General features: G+C 36.0%; 13 protein-coding genes across 13 annotated transcripts; 7 read left to right on the forward strand and 6 right to left on the reverse strand.

The window, feature by feature from the left end:
• Window positions 1-91: 91 nt before the first annotated feature.
• DOM34 (ribosome dissociation factor) lies at window positions 92-1,255 on the forward strand (the record flags this gene model as incomplete). Its single annotated transcript, XM_043193279.1, has 1 exon — window positions 92-1,255. The coding sequence occupies one exon, from the start codon at window positions 92-94 to the stop codon at window positions 1,253-1,255; it is 1,164 nt and encodes a 387-aa protein (XP_043047705.1).
• Window positions 1,256-1,317: 62 nt separating this feature from the next.
• On the reverse strand, window positions 1,318-1,850 carry KQ657_002520 (uncharacterized protein; the record flags this gene model as incomplete). Its single annotated transcript, XM_043193280.1, has 2 exons — window positions 1,318-1,814; window positions 1,844-1,850. The coding sequence occupies 2 exons, from the start codon at window positions 1,848-1,850 to the stop codon at window positions 1,318-1,320; spliced, it is 504 nt and encodes a 167-aa protein (XP_043047706.1).
• A 1,140-nt stretch (window positions 1,851-2,990) lies between these two features.
• On the reverse strand, window positions 2,991-3,495 carry MLC1 (Mlc1p; the record flags this gene model as incomplete). The annotated part of the gene is made up of 2 exons (XM_043193281.1): window positions 2,991-3,419; window positions 3,472-3,495. The coding sequence occupies 2 exons, from the start codon at window positions 3,493-3,495 to the stop codon at window positions 2,991-2,993; spliced, it is 453 nt and encodes a 150-aa protein (XP_043047707.1).
• A 610-nt stretch (window positions 3,496-4,105) lies between these two features.
• SMC5 (DNA repair ATPase) lies at window positions 4,106-7,444 on the forward strand (the record flags this gene model as incomplete). The annotated part of the gene is made up of 1 exon (XM_043193282.1): window positions 4,106-7,444. One exon carries the CDS (start codon window positions 4,106-4,108, stop codon window positions 7,442-7,444), a length of 3,339 nt encoding a protein of 1,112 aa, XP_043047708.1.
• Window positions 7,445-7,475: 31 nt separating this feature from the next.
• On the reverse strand, window positions 7,476-9,047 carry MSE1 (glutamate--tRNA ligase; the record flags this gene model as incomplete). The annotated part of the gene is made up of 1 exon (XM_043193283.1): window positions 7,476-9,047. The coding sequence occupies one exon, from the start codon at window positions 9,045-9,047 to the stop codon at window positions 7,476-7,478; it is 1,572 nt and encodes a 523-aa protein (XP_043047709.1).
• A 215-nt stretch (window positions 9,048-9,262) lies between these two features.
• KQ657_002524 (uncharacterized protein) lies at window positions 9,263-11,490 on the forward strand (the record flags this gene model as incomplete). The annotated part of the gene is made up of 2 exons (XM_043193284.1): window positions 9,263-9,723; window positions 10,407-11,490. 2 exons carry the CDS (start codon window positions 9,263-9,265, stop codon window positions 11,488-11,490), a joined length of 1,545 nt encoding a protein of 514 aa, XP_043047710.1.
• Window positions 11,491-12,280: 790 nt separating this feature from the next.
• SYN8 (syntaxin) lies at window positions 12,281-13,081 on the reverse strand (the record flags this gene model as incomplete). Its single annotated transcript, XM_043193285.1, has 1 exon — window positions 12,281-13,081. The coding sequence occupies one exon, from the start codon at window positions 13,079-13,081 to the stop codon at window positions 12,281-12,283; it is 801 nt and encodes a 266-aa protein (XP_043047711.1).
• A 230-nt stretch (window positions 13,082-13,311) lies between these two features.
• SYS3 (Sys3p) lies at window positions 13,312-16,848 on the forward strand (the record flags this gene model as incomplete). The annotated part of the gene is made up of 1 exon (XM_043193286.1): window positions 13,312-16,848. The coding sequence occupies one exon, from the start codon at window positions 13,312-13,314 to the stop codon at window positions 16,846-16,848; it is 3,537 nt and encodes a 1,178-aa protein (XP_043047712.1).
• A 157-nt stretch (window positions 16,849-17,005) lies between these two features.
• KQ657_002527 (tRNA methyltransferase) lies at window positions 17,006-17,824 on the forward strand (the record flags this gene model as incomplete). The annotated part of the gene is made up of 1 exon (XM_043193287.1): window positions 17,006-17,824. One exon carries the CDS (start codon window positions 17,006-17,008, stop codon window positions 17,822-17,824), a length of 819 nt encoding a protein of 272 aa, XP_043047713.1.
• Window positions 17,825-18,009: 185 nt separating this feature from the next.
• On the forward strand, window positions 18,010-19,698 carry DPS1-1 (aspartate--tRNA ligase; the record flags this gene model as incomplete). Its single annotated transcript, XM_043193288.1, has 1 exon — window positions 18,010-19,698. The coding sequence occupies one exon, from the start codon at window positions 18,010-18,012 to the stop codon at window positions 19,696-19,698; it is 1,689 nt and encodes a 562-aa protein (XP_043047714.1).
• A 187-nt stretch (window positions 19,699-19,885) lies between these two features.
• GTR2 (uncharacterized protein) lies at window positions 19,886-20,926 on the forward strand (the record flags this gene model as incomplete). The annotated part of the gene is made up of 1 exon (XM_043193289.1): window positions 19,886-20,926. The coding sequence occupies one exon, from the start codon at window positions 19,886-19,888 to the stop codon at window positions 20,924-20,926; it is 1,041 nt and encodes a 346-aa protein (XP_043047715.1).
• A 77-nt stretch (window positions 20,927-21,003) lies between these two features.
• Window positions 21,004-21,852, reverse strand: ARD (Ardp; the record flags this gene model as incomplete). The annotated part of the gene is made up of 1 exon (XM_043193290.1): window positions 21,004-21,852. The coding sequence occupies one exon, from the start codon at window positions 21,850-21,852 to the stop codon at window positions 21,004-21,006; it is 849 nt and encodes a 282-aa protein (XP_043047716.1).
• Window positions 21,853-22,638: 786 nt separating this feature from the next.
• KQ657_002531 (MFS transporter) lies at window positions 22,639-24,600 on the reverse strand (the record flags this gene model as incomplete). The annotated part of the gene is made up of 1 exon (XM_043193291.1): window positions 22,639-24,600. The coding sequence occupies one exon, from the start codon at window positions 24,598-24,600 to the stop codon at window positions 22,639-22,641; it is 1,962 nt and encodes a 653-aa protein (XP_043047717.1).
• Window positions 24,601-25,827: the final 1,227 nt, after the last annotated feature.

Genomic DNA, 25,827 nt, shown 5'->3' on the forward strand with positions numbered 1-25,827 from the left:
CGCTTGTAGTTCGCGCAAAGTGTTCTGGTGTATATGAGTGAAAAATTCATAATTATTAGTCATTGTTCTTACACTTTAGCCCTTAACAAGCATGAAGCTTATAAGACAACATTTTGAGAAGGACAAGAGTGGGTCTACCACGTTGATACCCCAAGATAAAGAGGATTTATGGGAACTTTATAATTTAATACAGAAGGGAGATGAAATTACTCTCAGCACTCATCGTAACATTAAGAAAGCTACTCTGGGGAGTGGAGTTGCTCAGGGGAAAGATAAAGGTAAAACAGAGCGGAAATTGTTGACTTTAAAGATGTCTGTTGAAGACATTGAATATACCCCATCTGAAGAGGTTCTTCGGATAAGAGGGAAAACCGTTGAACCCAATGAATATGTACCAATGCAAAGTTATCATACTGCAGAAGTGCAACTTCAGAAACAATTCACCTTATATAAGGATGAATGGGATGAAATAGCTTATGGTATTGTTGTTAAGGTTTGTTCTATAGAAGAGAAGGCAGAAGTTGGAGCCATTGTAATGGAAGAAGGAGTTGCACATTTATGTTTGATAACAGATAATATGACTGTACTTCGTAATAAGATAGAGAAGTCTATTCCAAGGAAAAGAAGAGGTGATGGCGGTGGAAGTAAACATGATCAAGCCATGGAGAAGTTTTATCAACTTGTGAATACCACTATGTTACGGAACTTTGATTTAGATAAGTTAAAGGCTATAATATTGGCTTCGCCAGGGTTTGTTGCTGCTAATTTACTTAAACATGTACTTGCAGAAGCAGTTAAGAATAATGATAAGACAGTTATGCAAAATAAATCCAAGTTTATTGTTGTTCATTCTTCTACAGGTTACCTTCAAGGGTTAGAAGAATCATTAAAGGATCCATCGATTCAGAGGCAATTAAGTACAACCAAGTTTGCCAAAGAGGCATCAGTGTTTGAAACCTTCCAGAAAGTTTTAAATGAAGATGACGATAGAGCTTGGTATGGTCCTACTGAGTGTGCACGTGCTGTGGAAATGGGAGCTGTAAAGTATTTAATGATAGCTGATGCCTTGTTCCGTAGTGACGATATTGGTGTTAGAAAGCATTATATAGCATTGGCTGATGCTGTGAAGAATAATGGAGGAGAGACCTTAGTGTTTCTGAGTTTGCATGAATCTGGGGAACAATTGAATCAATTAACTGGTATAGCAGTTTTACTTAATTATCCTGTGCCTGATTTAGATGAAGAGGATGATTAATATACATTTAATACTAAGACTATGTACATTAATAGACAGTCGGTATATATACATTTGATTATTTACAGTAATGATGCTTCAGCTTGAGGATTTTTTATACCAAGTTTATCTAAATACCAAACGTATCCACCTCTGGTGAAAATAAGCATATCTTGTGTAAACCCTAAACTCAACCCCAATAAAAATCCTCTTCCCATATATTTACGTGTTTGAATAGCACTAAGATGATTTAATTTGGCATACCCAAAGGCAGATATCATTGAAGCAATGGTTGTATTGGCCATATCTATAGTACCACTACGAACATAAGTATCCAAGATCCATTCCAAACCAAAAAAACTTGTTACTGAAACAGAATATCGAAATGAATGTTTTAAGCCAGTCTTCATCCCACTAAGTAACATGACATAGTTCTTCTTTTTATGATAGAAATACCATCCTCCAACTGTAGTAGGTAATCTATGACCATTCTCAGTCAAATATCTAAGTGAACTTAATTTGGTCCCTTCATAAAATCCAGATACACCTCCCACCAAAGCCGCTAAAAGGGCCATGGTTTCTACTCGTTCATGAGGAAATAAATGAAACCTCTCATTACGTCTGAGATCCTCTTCAGACGTTATCTGTAGTTGGTCTGTCATTGAATAGCTTACTATGGTGATGATCAGTTGGAAATCTCAGTGGTGCGCATTATAGATCTTCATTACGTAATCACAAGTGCTGAATGCTGAAAATTGGCCAAACATATCAAACATTACATTATTCAATAAAGGGACTAAAACCTTCTCCCCACTCATAAATATACGAAATATGATCACCAATGTCATGTTTCATGTGTGACGGGCTTTATGTTGCGATATCTTTTTAATTAAGATATCTTTTGGTTAACTTTTTTATTAACGGGCTCAAGATGAATTCCTGGCCAAGAAAGCCCTTTTCATCAACACACCAATTATCAAGCCACTATGGGGCGTACCATAAATGAAGGGAATAACCTGTCTTTTTTGAAACCTATTGTAACCAACACAAATACAAGTTTGTACTCCCAGAGGTGAAGGTTCCGGAAGGCAAGCAGAAGTGCCCATGAAACACCGACAATGCTACTCCCACAGGCACCTACTGACAAATGCTCAAGTGCAAATACTCATAAAATGACGGAAGTTAGCAACAATGAGGAAGACCAATAAGGTATACATAAGTATGAGAGTTTGTTATATGTTCTCTTTGTGGCTCTTTCTCTTTCACTAGGTTGGCAAATATGTAATGTGATCTTCAGCCTGAGAAGATGGAATCAGCTGGACGGTTTACTATTCCTGGTAATGGGAGGCATACTGGTTTTTTTAGCATCAACTGCAGTAGGGTTTCAAATACTGATAAGATTTGGCTTGCCAACTCTCTATAGACATTGCAAGCATGCGACGGTTCAGGTGTATCATCTCCTTCAGATGTGAACTACATTCTTTTGGAAGCCTTTTGTAGAACGGTATAGCATAGTTCAAAGTCTTCATTGGCTTCAATCACCACAACTTTATTCTGTAATGGGATAACGGTGGCTTGTGCTGCCCCCATCGTGCGTGTAGCCAAACTAGTCATGAATTACAATAAGCATTTAAGAATATAACATTATGGCTATAGTAAGATTACTACTTCAAGTACAGTTAAGAGATATTACTTTCAACTTTTTCTTGGATATCACATTCATTGGTCCATAAACTGGTCAAGTACAAAAATACAACTATTGGTCCAAAATAGACTTGACAAACTCAACGTAATCAATATTACCTTCAGGAGTAACTTCAACACCTTTAAGCAATTCATCTACCTCAGAATCAGTTAACTTTTCACCAATTGAGGTCAAAATGTACCTCAATTCACCAACACCAATATACCCAGTATGATCCTTGTCGAAAACTTGGAAACCTTTAATATAATCATCTGGTAATCCTAAAGGCTTGAACCCACCTGGACGATTGATAATTTCTTGATATGTATCAAAATCAAATTCACTACCTTTTATGGAGTCTTGTAAATCACTGATTTCAGCCAATGTAGGGTTTTGACCAACAGCTCTTAACAAATCACCTAAATGTTCTACAGGAATCTTACCTGTTCCCTTTTTGTCAAAAAGAGCAAACGCGTCTTTATATGTCTTGGTGTTCTGTGACTATACGAAGAATCATTATTGTTAGTACATGTATTCATAAAAATGTAGTTACTACACCATCTTGATTACTATCCATGGTTGTCACGTGTAATAGTACTAAAAATATAACAACATTTAAATACATACCATTCTTTTATCTAGTTAAGTATCACTAATAGTAAACATAAAAGTAAACGTATGAGCTACAACGGCTTTGGTTTCACTGTTATTTCTAGTGTTTACTTTTCGATTCACGATCAGAAAGCTTTTTACACAGGATATTTTGAATTAATTTGGCACGTGACCGGACCTTGGAATATTTAGAACAACAATAATACTAGAATTACTAGAACTGTTATTACTATAGTCTTGCGTTATACTATTAATCTAGGTTAACACAATGATGTGTATTCTGTATTTACTTGTGTATGTGAATCACTAAGGTATAATTAATATGCCTTGGTGATGACTTTCAATCACGTGAGAATCTGGGAGCGCCGATCGAATCAAACCTTTTGATTCATACCCTAAGGCATTTAACCTATGTATACAATCAAAGTATAATAGGCATTTATTCAATATATATATATATTACTTAAGCAGTTGAACTCCGTACTTAGCACTTTCGATTTTCCCGATCCAATTTCTATATACATTTATGTTTGCCTTGTGCATCTGATTGTTTACTCATCCTTATCGATCTCTAAATGGAAATATTGGGAGACTTGAGGAGTTACGTCGATTCAGACATCCCCAATGGTATTGAAGGTAATGGCCATGCTCATGCACTTAATGGACACGTATCTAATGGTAAAAGAAAGTTATCTAATCTGGATGTCTCATCAGCATTCATTACTAAACGAAAGCGAACAACATCATCTGGGTTTGAACAATATAAAGCTGGTCTGATAATCAAAGTGATTATTACTGATTTCACCACTTATTCTTACGGAGAATTCAAATTAGGACCTCGATTGAATATGATTGTGGGACCCAATGGGACTGGCAAAAGTACTCTTGTTGCTGCCATATGTTTAGGGTTAGGAGGGAAATTAGAGCTTATTAAGAGAAAGACCATGAAATCGATGATCCGTAATGGGAAGACACGCGGTACGATTGAAATCACTTTGAAAGCGGCCAATGATAACGATTCAGTGGTAACTATTAAGAGAAGTTTCACTGAGAAAGATTCAGAATACACGATAAATGGTGAATTACAATCAGAAACTAAAGTTCGTCAACTTGTTAAGAGTTTGAACGTTCAATTAGATAATCTTTGTCATTTTCTACCGCAGGAGCGTGTTGCTGAATTTGCAACGTTATCTGCTGATAAGCTTTTAAGAGAAACTGAACGAACAATGAAGAATGGGGAATTGCTTCAAATGCATGAGAATTTAATTCGTATTGATACTCAAGTTAGAGAATTATCTAAAGAAATAGACGAAGATAAAGCCAAATTATTGAAATTAAAGGAAGAAGGAGAAGCATTACAAGAAGAAGCCAAAAAGTATACGGATTTCCAAGAGAAAACTAAAGAACTTGAAGTGCATAAACTTTTAATTCCCTATGCCATTTTACAAGATATGAAGAAGACCAGTAAAGAACTCAAACAGAGGAAAAAGGATGCTCAAAATAAATTAAATCAATTTGGAACTTCTGCAATTGGACCAATAATAGAACAAGAAGATACACTTAAATCTGCAAAACTGGAACATTTTAAAGCCTTAACCAAACAGCAAACGAAGTTAGAAGCTTTGAATCAGTCCTTGATTAAGCTAAGTTCTGAAGAATCTGATTACGATAAAAGATTAGTTGAGTTAGAGGAAAGGAAAGTGGAGTTACAAAGTCGTGGGCAGAGTGCTGCCAAAAGACTTGTTGAAGTGAAAAGACAAAGAGATGATTGCAAATCAAAACTCGAAAGTCTTGAAGAAATAGATCCAAACAAACGTACTCAGTTACGAGAAGAAATTAATAAAAGAGACTTGGAATTAACAGATATAGAGGCCCAATTAAACTCCTTACGATTTGAAAAGCAGGAACCACAGAAAACTTTAAAGTCAGTGGGGATTGAATTGACCAAATTACAGAACCAATTACATTCTAAAGATAGACTACCCCAGCTTGCACATTCAAAACTTAGAGCATGTTATCAAGTGCATTCTAAATTAAGACAAATTTCAAATAAAAATTGGAATTATTATGAAGCACCTATATTATCTTGTCAAGTTTCAAGTAAACTTTATGCACGATATATTGAAAAAGTTGTTGATAATAATTCATTACAAGCCGTTGTTTTTGATAATTCTTTGGACTTTGAGAAGGGATCTTCAATGATTCAACGTATTAGTAATTTCCCTCGAAGGTTAGTGGGGAAAGTATCGTCTCTGAATCAAACAGCAGCATTGCCGTCATTAGAAATGGTTAAAAATTTTGGATTTGATGGTTATTTATCTGATTTCATTAATGGACCAGAACCTGTTATTCGAATGCTTAAAGAGAATGCCAAATTAGACCAAATACCGGCCACGACCAAAAAGTTATCAGAAGCTCAATTAAATAGGTTGACAGAACCAGATGTCAATGGTAAGATTCCATTTATGAAATTCATAACTGGAGATACGTTGTACACCATGAAGAGATCATTTTATGGTAGAAGACAGTTATTTTATACTACTGAAGTCATTCCATCCAAGGCCGATTTGTTGCAACCAGGTATTAGTGATGACGTGAGAGATAGAATCAACAGACAAATTGAACTGTTAACAAGAAGGAAAGACGAAGCCAATGATGCTATCAAAGAGGTTTCAACTAGAATGCAATCATTAGAACAAGAATTGCTGATGACCAAAAAAGATAGAGATCAATTGAGAATAGAAGAAGAAAGTGTTCAACAATTAATTAGAAAAAGGAACACTTTAAGTTCTCGGATCAAAATATTGGAGGAAGAAATAGATAAGCTAAAGGAGCAAGCAGAAAGCTCTGATCTTGAACAAATAAAGATCGTTAATAATAAGATTGTCCAGTCAAAAATCAAACTTCAACGGAAACGATTGGAGAAAGCCAATATCACGAAGCAAGTGATGGAAGAAGGTATTTCGGTACATCGGTCGAGATTATTGCTTTATAAATTTGAGAATCAAATTGAAGCCTTACAACAAATGAGAGTTGAAGTTGAAAAATTAAAAGTTGACTTACAACATGAATATGATGAAGCCAAAAGGAAGTTTGATAGTTTAGGAATGAAAGAGAAGATTGCTGAAATTCGAAAGGAAAGAGAATCATACACTGAGGAGCAACTTCAAAGAATTGATGAATTGGCTCAACAATATGTGGCGAATCAAACATTAACTGAAAATTATTTACGTGATCGAATCAAAACTTTTGAAGATCAACGAAGACTTTTATCCACTGCGGATCAAAATTCTATTAGAACTTTAAAGGAGAAGCTTCGAGAGATTGAATTATTGAATAGAAGTATACCTGCCAAACAAAGTGCAGAAACCGAATTAAAGGATCAAATCAGTTTGATACGAAATCAATGGGAACCTCAATTGGAAGAATTAGTCAATGGGATATCACTAGCATTCAATGAAAGGTTCACCAAAGTAGCCATTGATGGGAAAGTTGTGTTAACTAAAGAAGACAAATATAAGGATTGGTCATTGGACATTTTGGTTAGATTTCGGCAAGAAGCCGATTTGAAACGTTTAGATAATCGATCTCAATCTGGAGGTGAAAGAGCCATATCTACAATCATATTTATGATGTCGCTTCATGGATTAACTGATGCTCCCTTTAGAATAGTTGACGAGATTAATCAAGGTATGGATGCCAATAATGAAAGAATGGCCCATAAGTTCTTGGTGGAAACGTGTTCAGGAGCGATTAGTTCTCAATATATTCTTGTTACTCCTAAACTATTGACCAATCTTTATTATGATGAAGATATGAGAGTCCATTGCGTTTACAGTGGTAAGTTTCTCCAACCACCGGAAAGGCATTCAAGTACAATAGACTTTATGGATTTTGCCAACTGGAAAATATAGCATCGTTATATATATAAATGCATATATATGACTATATACAAGCGTTTAGTCTTCTCCTGTATTCTTCTTCACCTAAAATGTCAATCAATACGGGAATGGTTACCCCTGAGACTCCACCTGATAGTCCATACCGTACAGCTTGAAAGATTTCCTTTTTGGTGAGTTCAGGGTTTGAGTCTAGGATTTCCTTACAGTTAGTATTAAAGTCAGTGGAAGAAGACTGTAAGAACATGGAGATGATTTCTGAGCAGTGCTTCGGTGGTGGCGTGTCTGGGGGGGGAGTCTTCAATTCAAATAGATACGAATGGGTAGTCAATAAGTCATCAACAGTAGTTAAACTAGGACCCAACAATTTCAATAGGTACTCTAATCTTTCAGATGATATTATCGATTGCTCACCCAAGATTGCTTGGAACTTGGGTAAATATTGCTCTACTATTAACAGTAATTGTTGTGGATCGTTTAACCGTTTATGTAAATGATACTTGTTGAAGAAATATAACTTTGAATCATTAACTTTGGCGTTCCCCTTAGTTAAGTTATCCAATGAGAATTTCTGCACTATCTCCGTTAATGACATGGTCTCATTTGAAGATACACCTTGTTGGATCCGAGGAGGTGACCATCCAAATAAGGAAACGAAATTTACAAGTGCTTCTGGTAAGATGCCCTTCTCCTTCATACTAAGAATCCCTATATCCCCTTGACGTTTGGATAGCTTCTTATCTTCTAATGAAGTAAGTAATGGGATATGGATATACTGGGGAGGTGACCATCCAAATGCCTTATACAATGAAATATGTTTGGGAGTAGAAGGCAACCATTCTTCACCTCGGATGACATGAGTTATCTTCATAAGGTGGTCATCAACAACATTGGCAAAATGGTACGTTGGTAACCCATCTGATTTCATGATCACGAAGTCATCATATCGACGATCCGAATGGTTATATTGAGGTTGCATGTTAAGTTTCCCATGTAATAGATCAGTAAACTCGGGGTATACATCAGGGGACTTAAACCTGATCACATGGTCATGGTCTTCGTCAGTATGAATTAGTTCATGTAGACATTTCCTATCATAAGTTACTGTTGTTGGAGGTTGAAGCTTACTAGCAGATTCTCTTAACTTTAGTAATCGATCTTTGGAGCATCCACAATAATAAGCCTGCCCATTCTCAAGTAACATCTGTGCATATTTCTGATAAATCTCTTTCCTGTCAGATTGTCTATAAGGTCCATAAGGTCCACCTTCTTGAGGTCCTTCATCAATGGTCAATCCTGTCCATTTCAAACTATCATAGATGTTTTGTTCTGCATCTTCCACAAGACGGTTTTGGTCTGTGTCTTCCAATCGTAAAAGAAACTGTCCTCCAGTACTCTTAGCAAGCAAATAGTTATATAACGCTGTTCTTAATGATCCAAGATGTAAATAGCCCGTGGGTGAAGGAGCAAATCTTGTTCTTGCTGGGCTAGTAGGCTGAACTGATGTGGTTTCAATGATATTTCCCTGCTTCTTCGTCTTCTTCTTCTTTAAAGTAAATTTAGAGTAATGCCGTGATATTGTAGTGGGGTTTACAAGTCGGATACGCAAAGATATCATCCTTATAGTCAGGGAGTGAATCTCTTGCGTTAACTCTTCCATGGATATATTTCACTGCTGAAATGCTCTAACTTGCACCCCCGAACACCAACTTGATTTTGTGGGGTCTTCGCGATCTGAAAAATTTTAAGATGGCTATAAACCTTTATACCATAAGATCTGCAATGATCTGATGACAATCGACTGCTTTTCATCTTCAACAGGGGAATTATAACATGATAGAACTGCGGGGAGTGCTGAGGAATACGTTTGGAGGAAGTCACAATGGTGTCTTTGGTGGGGGAAAAGGATACGAGAATACAACCGATGAGAATACCACCCAACAATTATTATTCAAGAGTGTTAACAATCAATTTTATATGCATAAGTCATTTGAAGTTCAGTCTGATATGGAATTTCTACCTGCCATCTTAGGAGCTGGATCTGAAGGGAAAAGAAAGAATGTGGGTGTTAATTCTACTGGTGTTGAGCTTATGGCGAATTTGACATCATTAGAGTTACTTATGAATAAAAGGTTGTCTGAGATTCAAGCTATTACCCAAAGACATAAGCAACAGCAACAGCAACAGCAACAGCAACAGCAACAATATCTTCAAGTTCAACAAAACAAAGACATGCGGGTTTCATCTCCTAAAGTATTTGATCGGTATTCACCTCCAGTATCCAGAAGAAGAGGGTCAGGAAATCACAACTATCATAACTACAATACTACAACTACAACTACTAATAATAATAATAATAATAACGGTCATTCATATAATAATAATAATACCCATGGCTATCAGTTCAATCGTCGCCAGGTTTACGGTCACCAAAACAACCAAGGAGGTTATAACAATAATAATAACAATAACAATAACAATAATACGAACAACAACAACTTTGGTCAAAGAAACTGGTAGGTAACAGTTTTATGTTGTTGATCTCATGGTTCTATTCTTTCGAACTCGATAATAGAGATTCCGAGTCGATATTTCTTATTCTTTCCAACTATTTTGATTTGCTTTAGTTTCACTCAGTTCTTTTCATCCGGTCTTGTTTATAAATATTTGTAGGGTTTTCGTTTTAGCTTTGTATATACTTGTTGACCTTGATTTAATATAGCATTAATACGTTCCAAATGTTGTAAGTGATGTTGGAGTATACTATTTTTGTGTACACTCCACAATTGGTAGTCCCCAAATTTTGGCAACCAGATGATGGTGGCAAAGTCGTGTGTCTTCCTCATGAAGGGGGTGGCCAACTCAGTACGAATATATAAATGAGTATAGCCATGAACCAGACAAGCGAAGTCACCCTTTACAGGTCTTTACCATAGACTACCAAAATGTGTTTTGGATCAAGCCGCAGAAGCAGAAGAAATGAAAATCAAGAGGATGCCGCAGTAATTGACAATAATGAGGCTACTACAGACAATTCCGATTACGATAAAGTAAGGAATGATGCTTATGAGTTTGCTAATAGTTTTGGTACTTTAGCAAAGTCAATGTTTGATTATAGTGCCAATAGTATGAGGAGTTGGCATGATATGGCTGATGAATGGCACGAAAAGAATTGGGATAAGTTGGAAAGTGAAATCTCCCGTGCTCAAGATGAAGGAAGAAGAAAGTTGGATGAATTCTTTCCTCCTCCCTATGAACTGAGAGATGAAAATAATCGTTTCAATTCTAAATCCACCACAGATATCGCCAAAGACACTGGGTTCGTACCCTTCCGGGGATTTTTCCAATCAGCTTTTGGAAAGGAAGGAGAGGAATTTATGGGGGGGTTTTCTAGGGGGAAAACTCCATTTGGATATTTTTCTTTTGGGAACCCTTCAACTAGGGCTTATAATGATTGTTTGGATAAACAGGGTCAAAGTGTTTGGGATAGTAATGGATACTGGAGATGTCTTTTCCCTCAACGTGAAGTTGAAGTCAAATATTTGAATTATAAGGACAGATATTTACCTGGACAGATTTTAACCAAGGAAGATTTGGAAAAGGCTGCTGCAGATGAAGGGATTTCTTTAAAGGACTCTTCTCCAATTGATTTGGGTGATAAGGGTAAATTTTTCACCAAGTTTGATGATTTTTTGAATTGGAAGAATATCATGTATGAAAATGTTAAGAGAGATAAACAACAGAGGAGAAATCAATGGATTGCTCAAAGAGAGAAGTATTTGAATGAAAATAAACAGCAACAACAAACTGTTGAAAAATCAAATGAACCACCTGTTATTGTTTCATCTTCAACTCAATCAACTTATAACTCCAATTCTGAAACTAACCAAGTGGAATTGAATGAAGTTAAAACAGAATATTTTTCCGATGGTTCTACCGTGACTAAAAACATCACTAAGACTAAACCATTTGGTGCAGTTAGTTGGGATACTGTTAAGGAAGATATTGTAAAGGGAGATTCAAAAGAGGAGAGATCTTCTGGATGGTTTTGGAGAGATTAAGATGGTCACGTTTTATCAACTGGTGAATTTTTATTATTTTTATTTTTTGGAGCAATTGTTAGCTCCATACATGTAAATAAATAACTTGTCTATGTCTGAAATGAATATATTATTATGATGATAACAGTTCTTCAGTTTACCCTTTTTAATCCATGCACGACTTTTTTATCACTGGCAATTTTTGACAACCCCCTCCAGAAATGACTTACTACATGGCTGGCACCAAACAACAATATAAATATAGTTTGCCATCATTATATAAGCTGATTCCAAGGCAAGGATGAATCCATTGAATAAGATCATATTTTTATCGGCTTTTCTAGCAACGGGATTTTTGTTGATATTACTTTCATGTGCTCTATGGGATAACTGGAAACCATTATGGGTAATATTCATCTTCTTAATAGCACCTTTACCAAATATAATTGGACTGTCGGTGGAATACCATAGAGATAACTTTTTAACGTTTAATAATGATAATAGTCCTTCTACGTTTGAAGAAGCCTGTAAGTATGTTACAGGGCTATTAATTGTTAGTGGAGTGGCTTTACCCATAACGTTATATCATTGTCGATTGATAGAATTAGGATCTACTGTCATGAGTATACTTGGGGGGTTGATAGTATACATTGATATCATTGTATTTATTTGGTTCTTCAGTGAGCATGAAGAAGAAAATGATGACTTTAACTTTTGATACACCTTATTTGAAATATATCTTCCCTCGTTTAGTATTTATATATAAGTGTATATATATATATATATATATCCTCAATTCGTATCCCGGACATTAATTCAATACTACTAATAAAAGTACAAGAATAATGGTTAATACCACAATTGTGATCATACTTCCATTCTCCTTACACTTTTGACGGAAGCTTCTTAGTCTATTCCCAGCTGATCCTAGTCGGAGCTGGGATTGATCAACCCCCCGTTCGAGATCATTCAATATGATAAGATGATCATCTAATTCTTCATTTATTACTACTCCCATGGAATGTTGTCGTCTAACAGATTCATGCAATATGTCCAAGTCTTCATCTTGTTGTAGTAGTGCTTGTTGATGTTGTGCAAATAATTGTTGGTTATTAGTATTATCAAATGACTCTGAATCACTATAAACATTGTTAAAAGTTCGAGTCCCCATTAAATCACTACGACTTTCTTGATATTCCACTTCATCTTGAAACCTAACCGATTTCGAACTTGGCTCAATGATACTGGTTTCTATTGCTTCAGGCTTGGTTAATGAGAGTTCCTTACTAACAAATTTATATTCACTAATATCAATAGTTGCATCAGTTATAAAATATTCCAAGGCCTGTTCATATCTTTTAACAAGGGACTTGAATTCCTGTAAGATGCTTTCATCTCTGATGTTACGTTTTCGTAAAAGATCGTCTTGTAGGTATGTAAAGTACTTTTCCAAGTTAATCATCAAATTTATCATATCATTATTGTCATTACTTGATGGCGAAAGTAAAAGTACATGAACCAACCGGTCTCTTTCTTCTATGTCGTTTTCAAGTTGATCCACATACACTCCTAGCTTCGTAAGTGTTGTCTTGATATCTTGGATGTACGACATTATCAGTCACTGTCTGTTGATAAGACCACTACTACTACGGTATTATCTACTCCTGGTCAGTGATTAGAGGCTATAAATCACGGTCGTGTTCACACCGTAAATACTAACACCCATACGAACGAGCCCAAAGCCAAGGTAGAACTTGTCATCAACTTCTTTAACCAGTCAATTGGAGGTTAAAACTCATACCTGGGTACATTCATAAGTTGTATGTTTTGTATCAAAGCATAATGTTCAATAGACTCAAGAGTTTTTCTGAGGATGTGGCCAAAGGATTGAATGAACTCAACAATGAGATCAGATCAGCCACCAATAATCCCAACCCCAATACAGTTTCATCACCTACAAGTAATACCTCCAAAGAAGCCATCAAAACATTCAAGCGAGAGTCTAAGGTTTTTGCCACTAAGACTCCGGATCCCAATGATATGCAACAACCAAAAGATGAGTCAAATGATGAACAAACTGGGGAACATACAAATGATGGCGAACCACAAGACTCTACAACATCATCATCAAGTGTCAATGGTCATACGGGCCTTAATTTTGATGAGATCCCTGCTGATTTGAAACCTAAGATGAGAAAGTTTCTTAAATATGAAGAGAAGTATCCAGTGTTATTGGAAGCATATAAGACCGAAAAACGGAAATCAGAATTGATTTCATCGTTCGAGAAAGCTTTACAAGAAAGTACTCCCTTTACGAGTATTGCAGATGGTGGCTTGCTCATTGAATATCTTGAAGGTTTGAATGAGAAAACGCAGTTATTAAATGGAGAACTACGGTCCAAAAGTAAACAGTTGAATGATATCCAAACAATTTCCAAAGATTTTGAAGAGAAATGGCATTTGCTGACTAAAGAAATTGAGTCGATTCAACATGATTTGAAAGTTACGACTGATTTAAAAAATAAAGAAATCGATAGTTTGAAGAAAGAAATTGAGCAATTGAATGAAAAAGAGCATCATCCATATCAAGAAATAGATTTTAAAAGTCAGTTTGAAGACCTTAATAAAATTCATGAAACTTTATTGAAAGATTTTGAAGATTTTAAGACTAAGTTTAATGAGCTACAAAAGGAACATGACTTGAAGGTACAAGAATTGACTAAATTAAAGGACGATAATGAACAATTGGTTTCTAAAGCTGATAAATTGGAAGAAGATTCAAAAAATCAAATACTAGACTTTTCTAAAGAAAAGGAAGCATTGGAATTAAAAGTTCTGGAATTGGAAAAAGAACTGGCACATCAAAATCAACAATTGGAAGATCTCCACTCCAAAGATGACGGCAGTGATAAATTACTTGAACTTGAAAGCCAATTAACCAATGTACAATTATCTTTGGAAAAGTCTAATAGTGTTATAAAGGATCTTGAAGGTGATAAATCTAGCTTGGAGAAACTCAAGGTGGAATTGGAGTCAACAAATAAAATTTTACAAGACGAATTAACCAAGCTTGAAGCTCTGTTTACAGATTATAAGTCTACATCTTCTGCGGAATTAGCCAAGAAGAACTCTGAGTTGGAAGAATTGCAAAAATCGGTTAAGGATAAACTGAATGTTCCTTCTCCAGCAGCACCAGCACCAATTAATGAGGTTTCTCAAATTACTTCCTCCAAGAAGAAGAAGAAGAATAAGAAGAAGGCAGTTGACCAAATTCAAGAAACTCAAAAAGAAGGTTCTATTGTTGATAATGATCTCAAGCTTAAATTCGATAGTTTAACTTCAGATTATGAAGCTATTCACACAAAATTAAAGAATGTTGAAGAAGAAAAAACGGCGTTGGAAAGTGAGCTTAAAGATGTGCGTTCTAACTATGAACTGCTCTCTAAAGAAAAGACATCTCTTGTAGAAGAAATTATGGAACTTAGATCAAACTTGCACTCAAAAGAAGAAGATATAGAACTGTTGAGAGATGATTTGAGAGATCTTGGCTCCGATTTAGTGGATGCCAAGGAAAAGCATAAAGAGTATGAACTCAAAATTGCTGATAACACAGAAGTTGACTCTTTGAAGAAAGAACTTGAAGAGTTGAAGAAGTCTCATGACGTTGTGCAACAAAGGCTTAAAGAATCCGAAGAAAAGTCTGTCGATACAACTGAAATTGATACTTTAAGAAAGGAAATTATACATTTGTCAAAATCTTATAATGATGTACAAACTAAGCTAAAAGATTATGAAGAGAAACAACCTGATACAACTGAAGTTGATGGCTTGAAACTCAAGGTAGACGAGTTAACAAAATCTTACAATGATTCTTGCAAAGAGGTGGAGAAATTTACTCAGGTTCAAAAGAAATTAGATGCAGAGAAGGCATCTATAAATAAGATTCTTAAAGAGAAATCTTTAGACATTGAAACTCTCACATCTAAAATCACTACGTTGGAGAAGGAAGCTACAACTAGCAATAAATCACTTTGTGAATTAAGAAAGTATAAGACAGAATCTACTTCAAAGCTAAACCAAGTTACAAAACAACTTGAGGAAAAGAGTAAGCAAATTTTAGTCTTACAAAAGGAAAAGGATACACTTTCCAATCGAGTTGATGAGCTTCTTAAATTCAAGAGTCAAGATTCCTCACTTAAACTTGAACTTGCCTCATTAAAGACCAGTGTTGAGCTTAAAGAGAAGATGGTCATTGAGTTGAAATCCCAAATTCAAGAATTGGAAAGATCGAAAGATAGCTTGAAGGAAGATCTTTTACTGCTTGGTGAAAAGAATATTGGATTGAGAGAAGAGAATAGAGAATTGGGTACTGATAAGAATGAGCTTTTGAAGAAACAACAAACGTACATTGAAAGAGAGTCTATATTGAACACTCAATTAAATAAATATCAAACCGAAAAGCAAAAGATTGCTGTTGAGCTTGAAAGTTTAAAAGCCAAGCATGAATCATTGAAGAATGAAAGATTGAATTCAAAGGATGAAACTCAGATATTTAAGCAGCAATTTGAGGAACTTTCTATGAAAGCAAGAGAGTCACAAATGAAACTTGATAATCTTGAAGATGAATTAACTGAAGCTAGAAGCACTCTTCATGCCCGTTCAAAGGAAGCATCCTCGATTAGGAAACTATTGATTGAATCACAATCCTTGTTAGAGATGAAAGAATTAGAATTCAAGACTGAGATCAAGAAACTCAATGACGAAAGACTTACAATTGAAGATAAATCTAAACTGTTATTGAAACGTAAGCAACTTGAAGTTGATGAACTTCAAAGCTCTGTGACAGAAAACAACAAGAAGTTAAAGACATTGGAAAATAATTATAGAGAGCTACAATTGAAGCATAAAGCATTGGAATCCGAAATGGAAGCGCTGCCAAGTCCTGGTCCATTCTCTGACTCTGAAAACATAGAAGAAACCATTAGCACGCTTCGAGAATCGTTACAGAGCACATCCAAGAAACTAAAGGAAGTTGAGCGGATGAATTTGGTGTTGCGAAAGCTTAATGAAGAATCAAATATGAAATTTGAAAGACTCAGTAAGAACTATAAGTCGCTTACAGTTGAGTACCGAGATCTTAAGGAGAAGTATGGTGCTTCCAGATCTAGAGCTCTGAGCGTTGTTCTGAATCCTATAGAGAAACAATCCCCATCTTCTAGTGGTGAACAGTCCAATGGCACTAATGTAGCATACCTTAAGAATGTTCTTTTAGGTTTCATTGAACATAAAGATCAGAGAGAACAACTTCTTCCAGTCGTGAAGACATTATTTAGTTTCACCAAGGAGGATGAGCAGAAATTGCTAACGGCATTGAGATAATTACATATGTATATATAATAGGCTTTAATATATATTCTTATGTCTCTGGTATCACCAGAATTTAATGAGTGCGATGACCTTTGAAAAATACATGGGGTGAATCAACTACTTAAATACACCACAGTATACTTACACCACAGTACAACTGGCAGATACAATGTTGGATGCATTTGATCAGAAGAAGGATCACATTCTAAAGGAAATAGGGGCAAATAGTGAATCACATCTTGATGCGTCTCCTAAAGGTACCATTGATATTTTTTGTATTCCTATAATTAATGAGATTAATGGGAACCCAAACTATGTAACCACCAGTTCATGTTCAGGAAGAGTATCCGTGTTTCTTGAAGGTATTAAACATAATGAAGACACTACGGCCCAAATAGGTGCTAAGGGGTATGAAGGGAGATGGGTATTTGTTACTCATGATCCTGATGAGCTTCCCTTATGGTATGACAATGTTAAGTTTATATACCAAGATCAAAACTACAAAGAACTCACACCAAATACCAGATATCTTTTATACAAATATGAACCTTTGATTCTACATGTCAAGTGTCGTGATACCAAACTGGCTACAGCATTATACACCACAGCTATGAACTGCGGATTCAGAGAAAGTGGGATTGGTAGTAATAATGTTGTAGCCATTAGAATCTCAATTAAATTAGATGTTCCATTTGGATACCTTGAAGAATCACTGGGGTCCTTGGTGTCTTTCGTCACACGTGATTACTTGGAGGTACTCACTAAGCTCTCTGATGATCGGTTTAAAGAGAACTTTAGAAAGATGAATCAGTTGCATCAAGCCATAGCTGCTCTTTCATTATCATCAGACGGTGTTAATCACCTGACTTCTAAACAGGAAACAAGAGAGGAACGCAGACTTCGTAAAATGCAATTGGGATTGGCTAAACGAGAAGAAATTAGAGAATTAAAGAAGAGGGCAAAGGAAGCAAAGGAAGAGGTCCAATAGGATCGACATTCACAAATTTTAGAATTAAGCTTACATATATAACTGTAGAGGTTACGATCAGATGATTCATAGGTCACGTGATAGTATATCCATTTGTATACCGTACTTTGGGAAGTATGAAAATTTTAATAAATTAGTATATTTCCTTTCCCTCTCCACTGTTTAATTTAACATTACGCTACAAGATGTCTGTTCCCCAACCACCTGTTGAGGAAGTTAAAAACTTGGCTGTAGTTGACCCTGCAGGTACTGAACCTGTTATCTTAGGTGAAGATGGTCAACCATTATCTAAAAAGGCATTGAAGAAGTTGGAGAAGGAAAGAGAAAAGGCCAAGAAGAAGGCTGAAAGAGAAGCTCAGTTGGCCAAAGAAAAGGCTGAAAAGGAAGCTGCTGCTGCTGCTGAAGCTGCCAACGATCCAGCAAAAGATAATTTCGGTAAGCTACCACTAATCAATTCATCTGTTAAATCAGGTATTCAAAGAGTTAAATTCAATACCTTAACAGCTGCTAATGATGGAGAAGAAGTAGTTTTCAGAGCTAGAGTCCATAACTCAAGACAACAAGGTGCTACCATGCTTTTCGTTGCTTTGAGACAGCAATCTGATTTGATTCAAGCCTTACTTAAAGTTGATGGTCAACAAGTATCCAAATTCTTTGTTAAGTGGGCTAGTAGTCTTAATTTGGAATCAATTGTTGTTGTACACGGTATTGTAAGAAAGGTTGAAGTTCCAATTAAATCTGCTACTGTTCAAGACGTTGAAATCCAAGTCACAAAGTTTTATTCCATTTCTGAAACTCCTGAACAATTACCTCTTTTGATTGAGGATGCTTCCAGAAGTGAAGAAGAAGCCACCAACTTGGGCTTACCTGTTGTTAACTTGGATACCCGTTTAGATGCTCGTGTTATTGATTTGAGAACCCCTACCAATCAAGCTATCTTCAAGATCCAAAGTGGTGTATGTGAATTGTTTAGAGAGTTCTTGAGCAACAAGGGTTTCACTGAAATCCATACTCCTAAAATCATTGGTGCTGCATCCGAAGGTGGTGCCAATGTTTTCGAAGTTAGTTACTTCAAGACTAAGGCTTTCTTGGCTCAATCTCCTCAATTTTATAAGCAACAATTGATTGCAGCTGATTTCGAAAAGGTTTTCGAAATTGCTCCAGTTTTCAGAGCTGAAAACTCCAACACCCATAGACATATGACTGAATATATTGGATTGGATTTGGAAATGGCTTTTGAAGAACATTACGATGAAGTTCTTGAAGTTTTAGGGCAATTGTTCATTTTCATTTTCGGTGAATTGAAGAACAGATATGGTAAGGAAATCGCTACTGTTCGTAAGCAATATCCAGTGGAAGAATTCCAAGTTCCAGCTGATGGTAAGATGGTTAGATTGCATTTCAAGGAAGGTGTTAAATTATTAAGAGAAGCTGGTAAGGATGTTGGAGATTTTGATGATTTATCCACTGAAAATGAAAAGTTATTGGGTAAATTGGTTAAGGAAAAGTATAATACTGATTTCTACATATTGGATAAATTCCCCCTTGCCATTAGACCATTTTATACTATGCCTGATCCAGAGGATCCTCGTTATTCCAATTCTTATGATTTCTTCATGAGAGGTGAAGAAATCTTATCTGGTGCTCAACGTATCCATGATCCTACTTTATTGAAGGAAAGATTGAATGCTCATGAAGTTGCCTTTGAAGGTGTTCCTGGTTTACAAGAATATGTTGATGCCTTTACTTATGGATGTGCTCCTCATGCTGGTGGTGGTATTGGTTTAGAAAGAGTGGTCATGTTCTTTTTGGATTTGAAGAACATTCGTCGTGCATCTTTGTTCCCAAGAGATCCTCGTAGATTAAGACCATAATTATGTAATTGCTTTATACGTTATTATATGATTGCTATAGCGTTACTGTATTCTGGTTTACTATTGTGTGCGCTACCCGATCGGTCGACTAGGAGAGGCAATTGTGGACCTAAACTCCCGTCTTACGACGATAGGTTAGAGTAGACTGAGGTGATCACCATACATACAAACATATAGAATAATAACTATGGAGGATAATATCTATACACGGAATCCACGTAATACCAATGCTACGATTTTACTTATGGGACTTAGGAGAGGTGGGAAACTGTCTATATGTAAGGTTGTGTTTCATAACATGCAACCATTAGATACTCTTTATCTTGAATCGACATCTAAACCTCAAAGTGAACAGTTTTCAAGTTTAATAGATTTGAGTGTTATGGAATTACCAGGTCAGTTGAATTATTTTGAACCCAATTATGATTCTGAAAGATTATTTAGTCTGGTTGGTGCATTAGTCTACGTTATTGATAGTCAAGATGAATATTTAAATGCACTTACAAATCTATCTATGATTATTGAATATGCTTATAAAGTGAATCCAAAGATCAACATTGAAGTACTAATTCATAAAATCGATGGGTTAAGTGAAGATTATAGAATTGATGCTCAAAGAGATATAATGCAACGAACAGGTGATGAACTTTTAGACTTAGGATTAGAAGGGGTACAAGTAAGTTTTTATTTAACTTCAATTTTTGATCATTCTATTTATGAAGCATTCAGTAGGATAGTGCAAAAGCTTATCCCTGAACTTTCAAGTTTGGAAAATATGTTGGATAATGTGGTTAGTCATCTGAATATTGATAAGGTATTTTTGTTTGATGTTAATCTGAAAATTTATGTGGCCACAGATTCACTGCCTGTTGATATTCAAACATATGAAGTTTGTGCTGAATTTATTGATATGACTATTGATTTAGATGATTTATATTTGGAAAGTGATAAGCATCGACAATTAAATGGTGAAGCTCATGTTAATACTAATAATGATGATGAATCCAATCAATCTGAATTGAAAAGTATAAGTCATTTATCCAATGGATTTGTGTTGTACTTACGACAAATGATTAGAGGATTGGCACTTGTGGCATTGATTAGGAGTGATGAGGTTGAATCAATGGACAAGTCATTAAGAATTGTTGATTATAACGTTAGTTTATTTAAAAAGGCATTAATGAGGATGTGGGAGAATTCTCGCTTGATTAAAGATAGTGAACCATAAAGAAGAAAATAAATAAGTATATTAATATAACCAAACAACACCATTACTAAACGATTCAGTATGTAAAGAAAAAAACTTTACCAGCATTCATAACCTCCATCAACCACCAAGTTATGACCGGTTGTGTAACTTGAAGCAGAATCACTGGCCAAATAAAGAATGGATCCAACAAATTCCTTTGGTTCAGCCATACGCTTCATTGGAATCTTTGATTCCCATGCATCTTTCATTTCTGTATGACCGGATATAACGTTTCTGGTTAATGGAGTTAAAATGTAACCAGGAGATAAAGTATTGACTCTGATATTATATTTTGCCCATTCACAAGCCAACGAACGAACCAAATGAATAACACCAGCTTTAGACATATTATACATACATTGAGGTTGAGGATCATTAACAATGGTACCGGACATTGAACCAATAAGAATAATGGAACCTTTTTTGTTATTAAGAATCAATGGTTTAGCAAAGGCTTGAGACACATAAAATGAACCCAACCCATTAACTTTCATGATAGCTTCGGCATTGGTTGGTGGATAATCTTCAGCTGCAAAGTTTTCACAATAACCTGCTGTGTTAATTAAAAGATCAGCTATGTTATCATGTTCTGTGTTAATGGCTAAGAAAGTGGTTTCAACATTAATGGCATCACCAATGTTACAAGACCAAGCTGATACTTTTGGAATATATGATGATGTAGAAGCCCAGTGTTTTTGATTTTCAACGGCCCAGGCATTAACTTCTTTGGCGGCTGCTTGGGTACGTTCTAAATTAACATCAACAAGTGCAACATCTGCACCTTGGGCCACTAAAGCTCTACTAATGACAGAAGCCAAACCTCCAGAACCTCCAGTAATAATGGCTAAACGTCCGTCTAGACGGAAGCTTGGAACAATGTTCTCATATGAATAGTAGTCAGTCATGGTAATGATATAGAAATGGAATACTGAATAAAGGTGGTACCGGCTATCGAGTACAGCTTTTTTTTATTCAGAGATGATCTACGCTTATATATAAAGAATATTACTATTATTATTATTATTAGTAATTTTACAGTGTGACAAAAAATGGTCATCGGTCACATAAAATATTGAATCGCATCTACTGCAACTACTCCTACGAGAGGGAAGAGGCGGGTGGGTAACTGTTGGCAGATGAGGCGGCGCTTGCTTATAAAAAAAATTTTAAAACAATAGAATACGATGTGATCCACTACCGTATTAGGCGTTGGAAATGAAAGTAGGCGAATAGCGATGCCGAATAAAGGACGGGGGGGGGGGAGTTGGTCGGAGAGTTAGCATGAAATGGGAAGTTTCTTTTTGTCGGTGGAGAATTTCGCGGAGAATCAGGGGAACAGGAGGTGGTGGTTTTCTCGGACAAATTGTAAATCATTGTGTTTGTGACTTTATGCATGATTAATCATGACAGCTTTGTTGAGGTAATAGTGCATTCTATTTTTAAGACGACCTCGTAGTAAAAACAACTTCTTGGTATTGCTGTCGTATATCTTTCACTCATCTATTGAAGACCAAGCTAGGCTATACTCTTTATTGTGCACTACTACCCCTGTCACACTCTTAAAAAAGGTGTCACCTAGCATAGTATTCTATGTGCGATAAGTAAACTATAATCTGTAGTGCATACAGAAAACGTTTCACATCCATCTTGTGCTACAAAAAACCAAAATAATATTATTATTATTACACAATTTAATCTTCCTTAACGTCCTTCTGAATTCTTTCAAGCTTCTTCTTGTCTCTAATAGCTTGGTCTCTCTCCATCCGTGTGTTAGCCCATCCTCTTAGCCTCTCTCCGTATGCCAAACAAAATAATGGGAATGGGATTCCTAAAGCCAATCCAATTAAGGCACACATTGTATTCCCCCAACCATAATTCAATTTAGAATACATTGCATGCGCAAACAAAGGGAATGCAAACCCAAAAATCGACCGGAATACGGCAGCTGCTGCAACAGAACTAGCAGCAAATCGATTGTTCATGTCAATCAAATAATTTTGTATAGTTTGGAAAACTGCAACAAAAAAAAATCCAAATATACCCATTCCAAGTGCAGGCATAATCCAATGTAATCGTTTTTGAGCAGACCATCCATACCATATAAGTCCTATTGGTACTCCAACCCCACTAAATACAAGACATGGTAATCTAAATTCTGGTTTTGCTACCCCGCCATTCTTGGCCTTTTTACTAGTGTACACTTTATCAATCATAACAGTCCAAAATGCAGTTCCAATAATAAACCCAAGTCCTAAAGGTAAATACATTAACCCCATAATCGAAGTTTTGAATCCATATCCAACACCAAAAACTGTGGGGAACGTAACAATCATCAAATACATAAACCCATAAACAAAAGCCATAAATGAACCCAATCCACTTATCATAGGGTTGGTAGCTAATAAATATATTGGTCTGGTGGCTGTAAGTAAGAATTTCTCAAACATTGTTTCCCCGCCATTGGTCATTTCATAAATGGTATGTAAATGCTCATTATTGGTCTCTTTCCTCAACTTCTTGGCCTTATCCTTCAAAAGACGAGGTGAATATGTTTCAGTAAAAAATATGGTACCATAAACTGCGACAGCACCATTGAAAATAGTTAAGACCCAAAAGCACCATCTCCATTTGAGACCTCCTTGCAAAATAAATGAAGATATAATGGGGGAAATAATTGGACCAATCGATGGACAAACTGAATAAAATGCCATGGCCAATTGTCTATCCGAATCACTAAATAAATCTGATAAACATCCAGCACCAACATTAAGTGGTGCACAACCTCCAAGTCCCGCAAGGAAACGGAAAACACACAATTGAACTGTCAGCTTAGAAAATGAAGCGGCTAAATTGAAAATGAAAACAATCCAAATTGATACGTTGAGAACAGGTTTTCTACCAACTGAATCAGATTCAGAAATTGGGGCAATGATTAAAGGGCCCAATGCCCATGCGAGAACCATAATAGAAACAGTGAATGCTTCAAGAAATGAACCATGAATGCCAAAATCTTTTGCTATAGCACCCATTGCTGGAGATAATACACTGGAAGACATTGGTGAAATTAAAGTATATAGAGCAACAATAAATGTTTGATGGATTTTAGTTGCACGAGACCAATTTCGAGGATATTCTGGGTCATCAGGTCCTTCCCATGAAATCAATTCGGGGTCTAGTTGACTAAACTCTCCTCCAAAGTCCTTCGCTGGTGCTGAAACATCTGGTATAACTGAATATATATTTTCTTCTTCGTCTAAGATTTCAGGTGATTTTACTTTCTCTATATCATGCTCTGTTGTTTGCTTTACCAGATCCACACGATGGGTCATGGTCTCTAAAATAGTGTTTCTAGTTGCAGTTCTACGCAAATTGATTGCATCTTGGTTTAAACCTTCATAAATGTTATCTACCAAATACTGATCCGTGGTGTATCTTGACAAATTGCTAGTTGATGATGTTCCACTTAATGTATGAAGTAAGGACCCTAAGGATGCTAATGATGATCGTCTTCTACTGCTATTAAATTCAGGAGCATTCCCTGAAGTAATAGGGATTGGTTCTGCATCTCTAGACACAACACTGGCCACTGAAGAAGTTATAGAAGATAATTCATCTTCATTTGTCATTGCTTTACTTTTACCCTTGTCTTCCATAATGACTATGAGTAAAGATGTGAGTCATGCATTCGCGAAGTCTTCCCCTAGAGATTTATCTACCCTTTATATTTCAACAAACATTAGTTTAAGCCATCTTGTGTACTTGCCGAAAAAGAAAGCCGTAGTGTCACCTCTGTATATAAGATAAGATTAATTCGGGAGGAACAATAGATCCGTTGAGTTACAATATTTTAGGAATTCACCATAACATCTCCGGTCTCCGGTTGAGGGAAAACCTTTTGTAAAGTGAAGTATGCTTTTCTAATGGGACACTTAATAGTTGGGTCTTTCCGTTACATTAACTCTTTTTACTTGTCTGGAGAGTCATTTCTATTCGTGGAAGTCCAAGATTAAACGAAAAATATAAAGGTTTTACTTACCCCCACTTTTTAAAAATTTGAGACTGCACTTTGTACCTTTGACTTACCGTTTAGGATATTGGTTCCGGATTCCAATATTGCGTACGCATACTATTTAGGTGGAGTACTTTTTTTCTCCGATTTAGTGGCATTAGAAATGTAGCTGTCAAAGCAGATCATCATTGTGAAAACTGGTTTCACTACAAACAGTATGTCATTTTTAGCACTCCCTTGGTTCATGGATTGTACTTGAATAAAGCTTAAATTTGGCATTACGCTTGTTAAATAGTGTTTGCTTTTACAAGTGTCAAGTATAGAGCGACGTCCTTCAGAAAGCTTGGAGGTGCGGCTTTCTCAATTTTCCTAACTGGCCCTGTAGTTGCAACAAATCGATGATTTCAACAAGAACGTTATGAGTAGTAGATAGAACTCTATCATTATTATTGTTACTCCAAACATTATCAAATTGGCAAATATATACCATTTTCAATTTTCATGATAAGCCATCAAAACCATTTCATAGCCTTTTTTTTTTCTTTCTTTGGACTATGTAACTACTACGCTAGAGTGGTGTAAATGTAGCAACCCGGATATACTCTTTGTTGAGATCCAGTCCGCCAACCGTCTATTTCACACTACTTACCACTGTGTTCCACTCACAGTGTCAAGCACATAGGATTCATATCATGTCTTTAGCCTGTAATTAGGGGTCGACCATAATCGGAGAGGAAAAATCCTAGTGGGAGCTTCTCAAGCCCCAAAGGTAGCCTAACTAATCCGCAGTAAGGTACCCTCCCCTTTAATGTATCCCAGAAAAATCAACAGTTCCTACGTCTGTAAACAGCAAGAGCAGAATCCTGTTTAC

Source organism: Scheffersomyces spartinae (assembly GCF_019049425.1).
Source record: "Scheffersomyces spartinae strain ARV_011 chromosome Unknown scaffold_20, whole genome shotgun sequence".
NCBI lineage: Eukaryota > Fungi > Ascomycota > Pichiomycetes > Serinales > Debaryomycetaceae > Lizanozyma > Lizanozyma spartinae.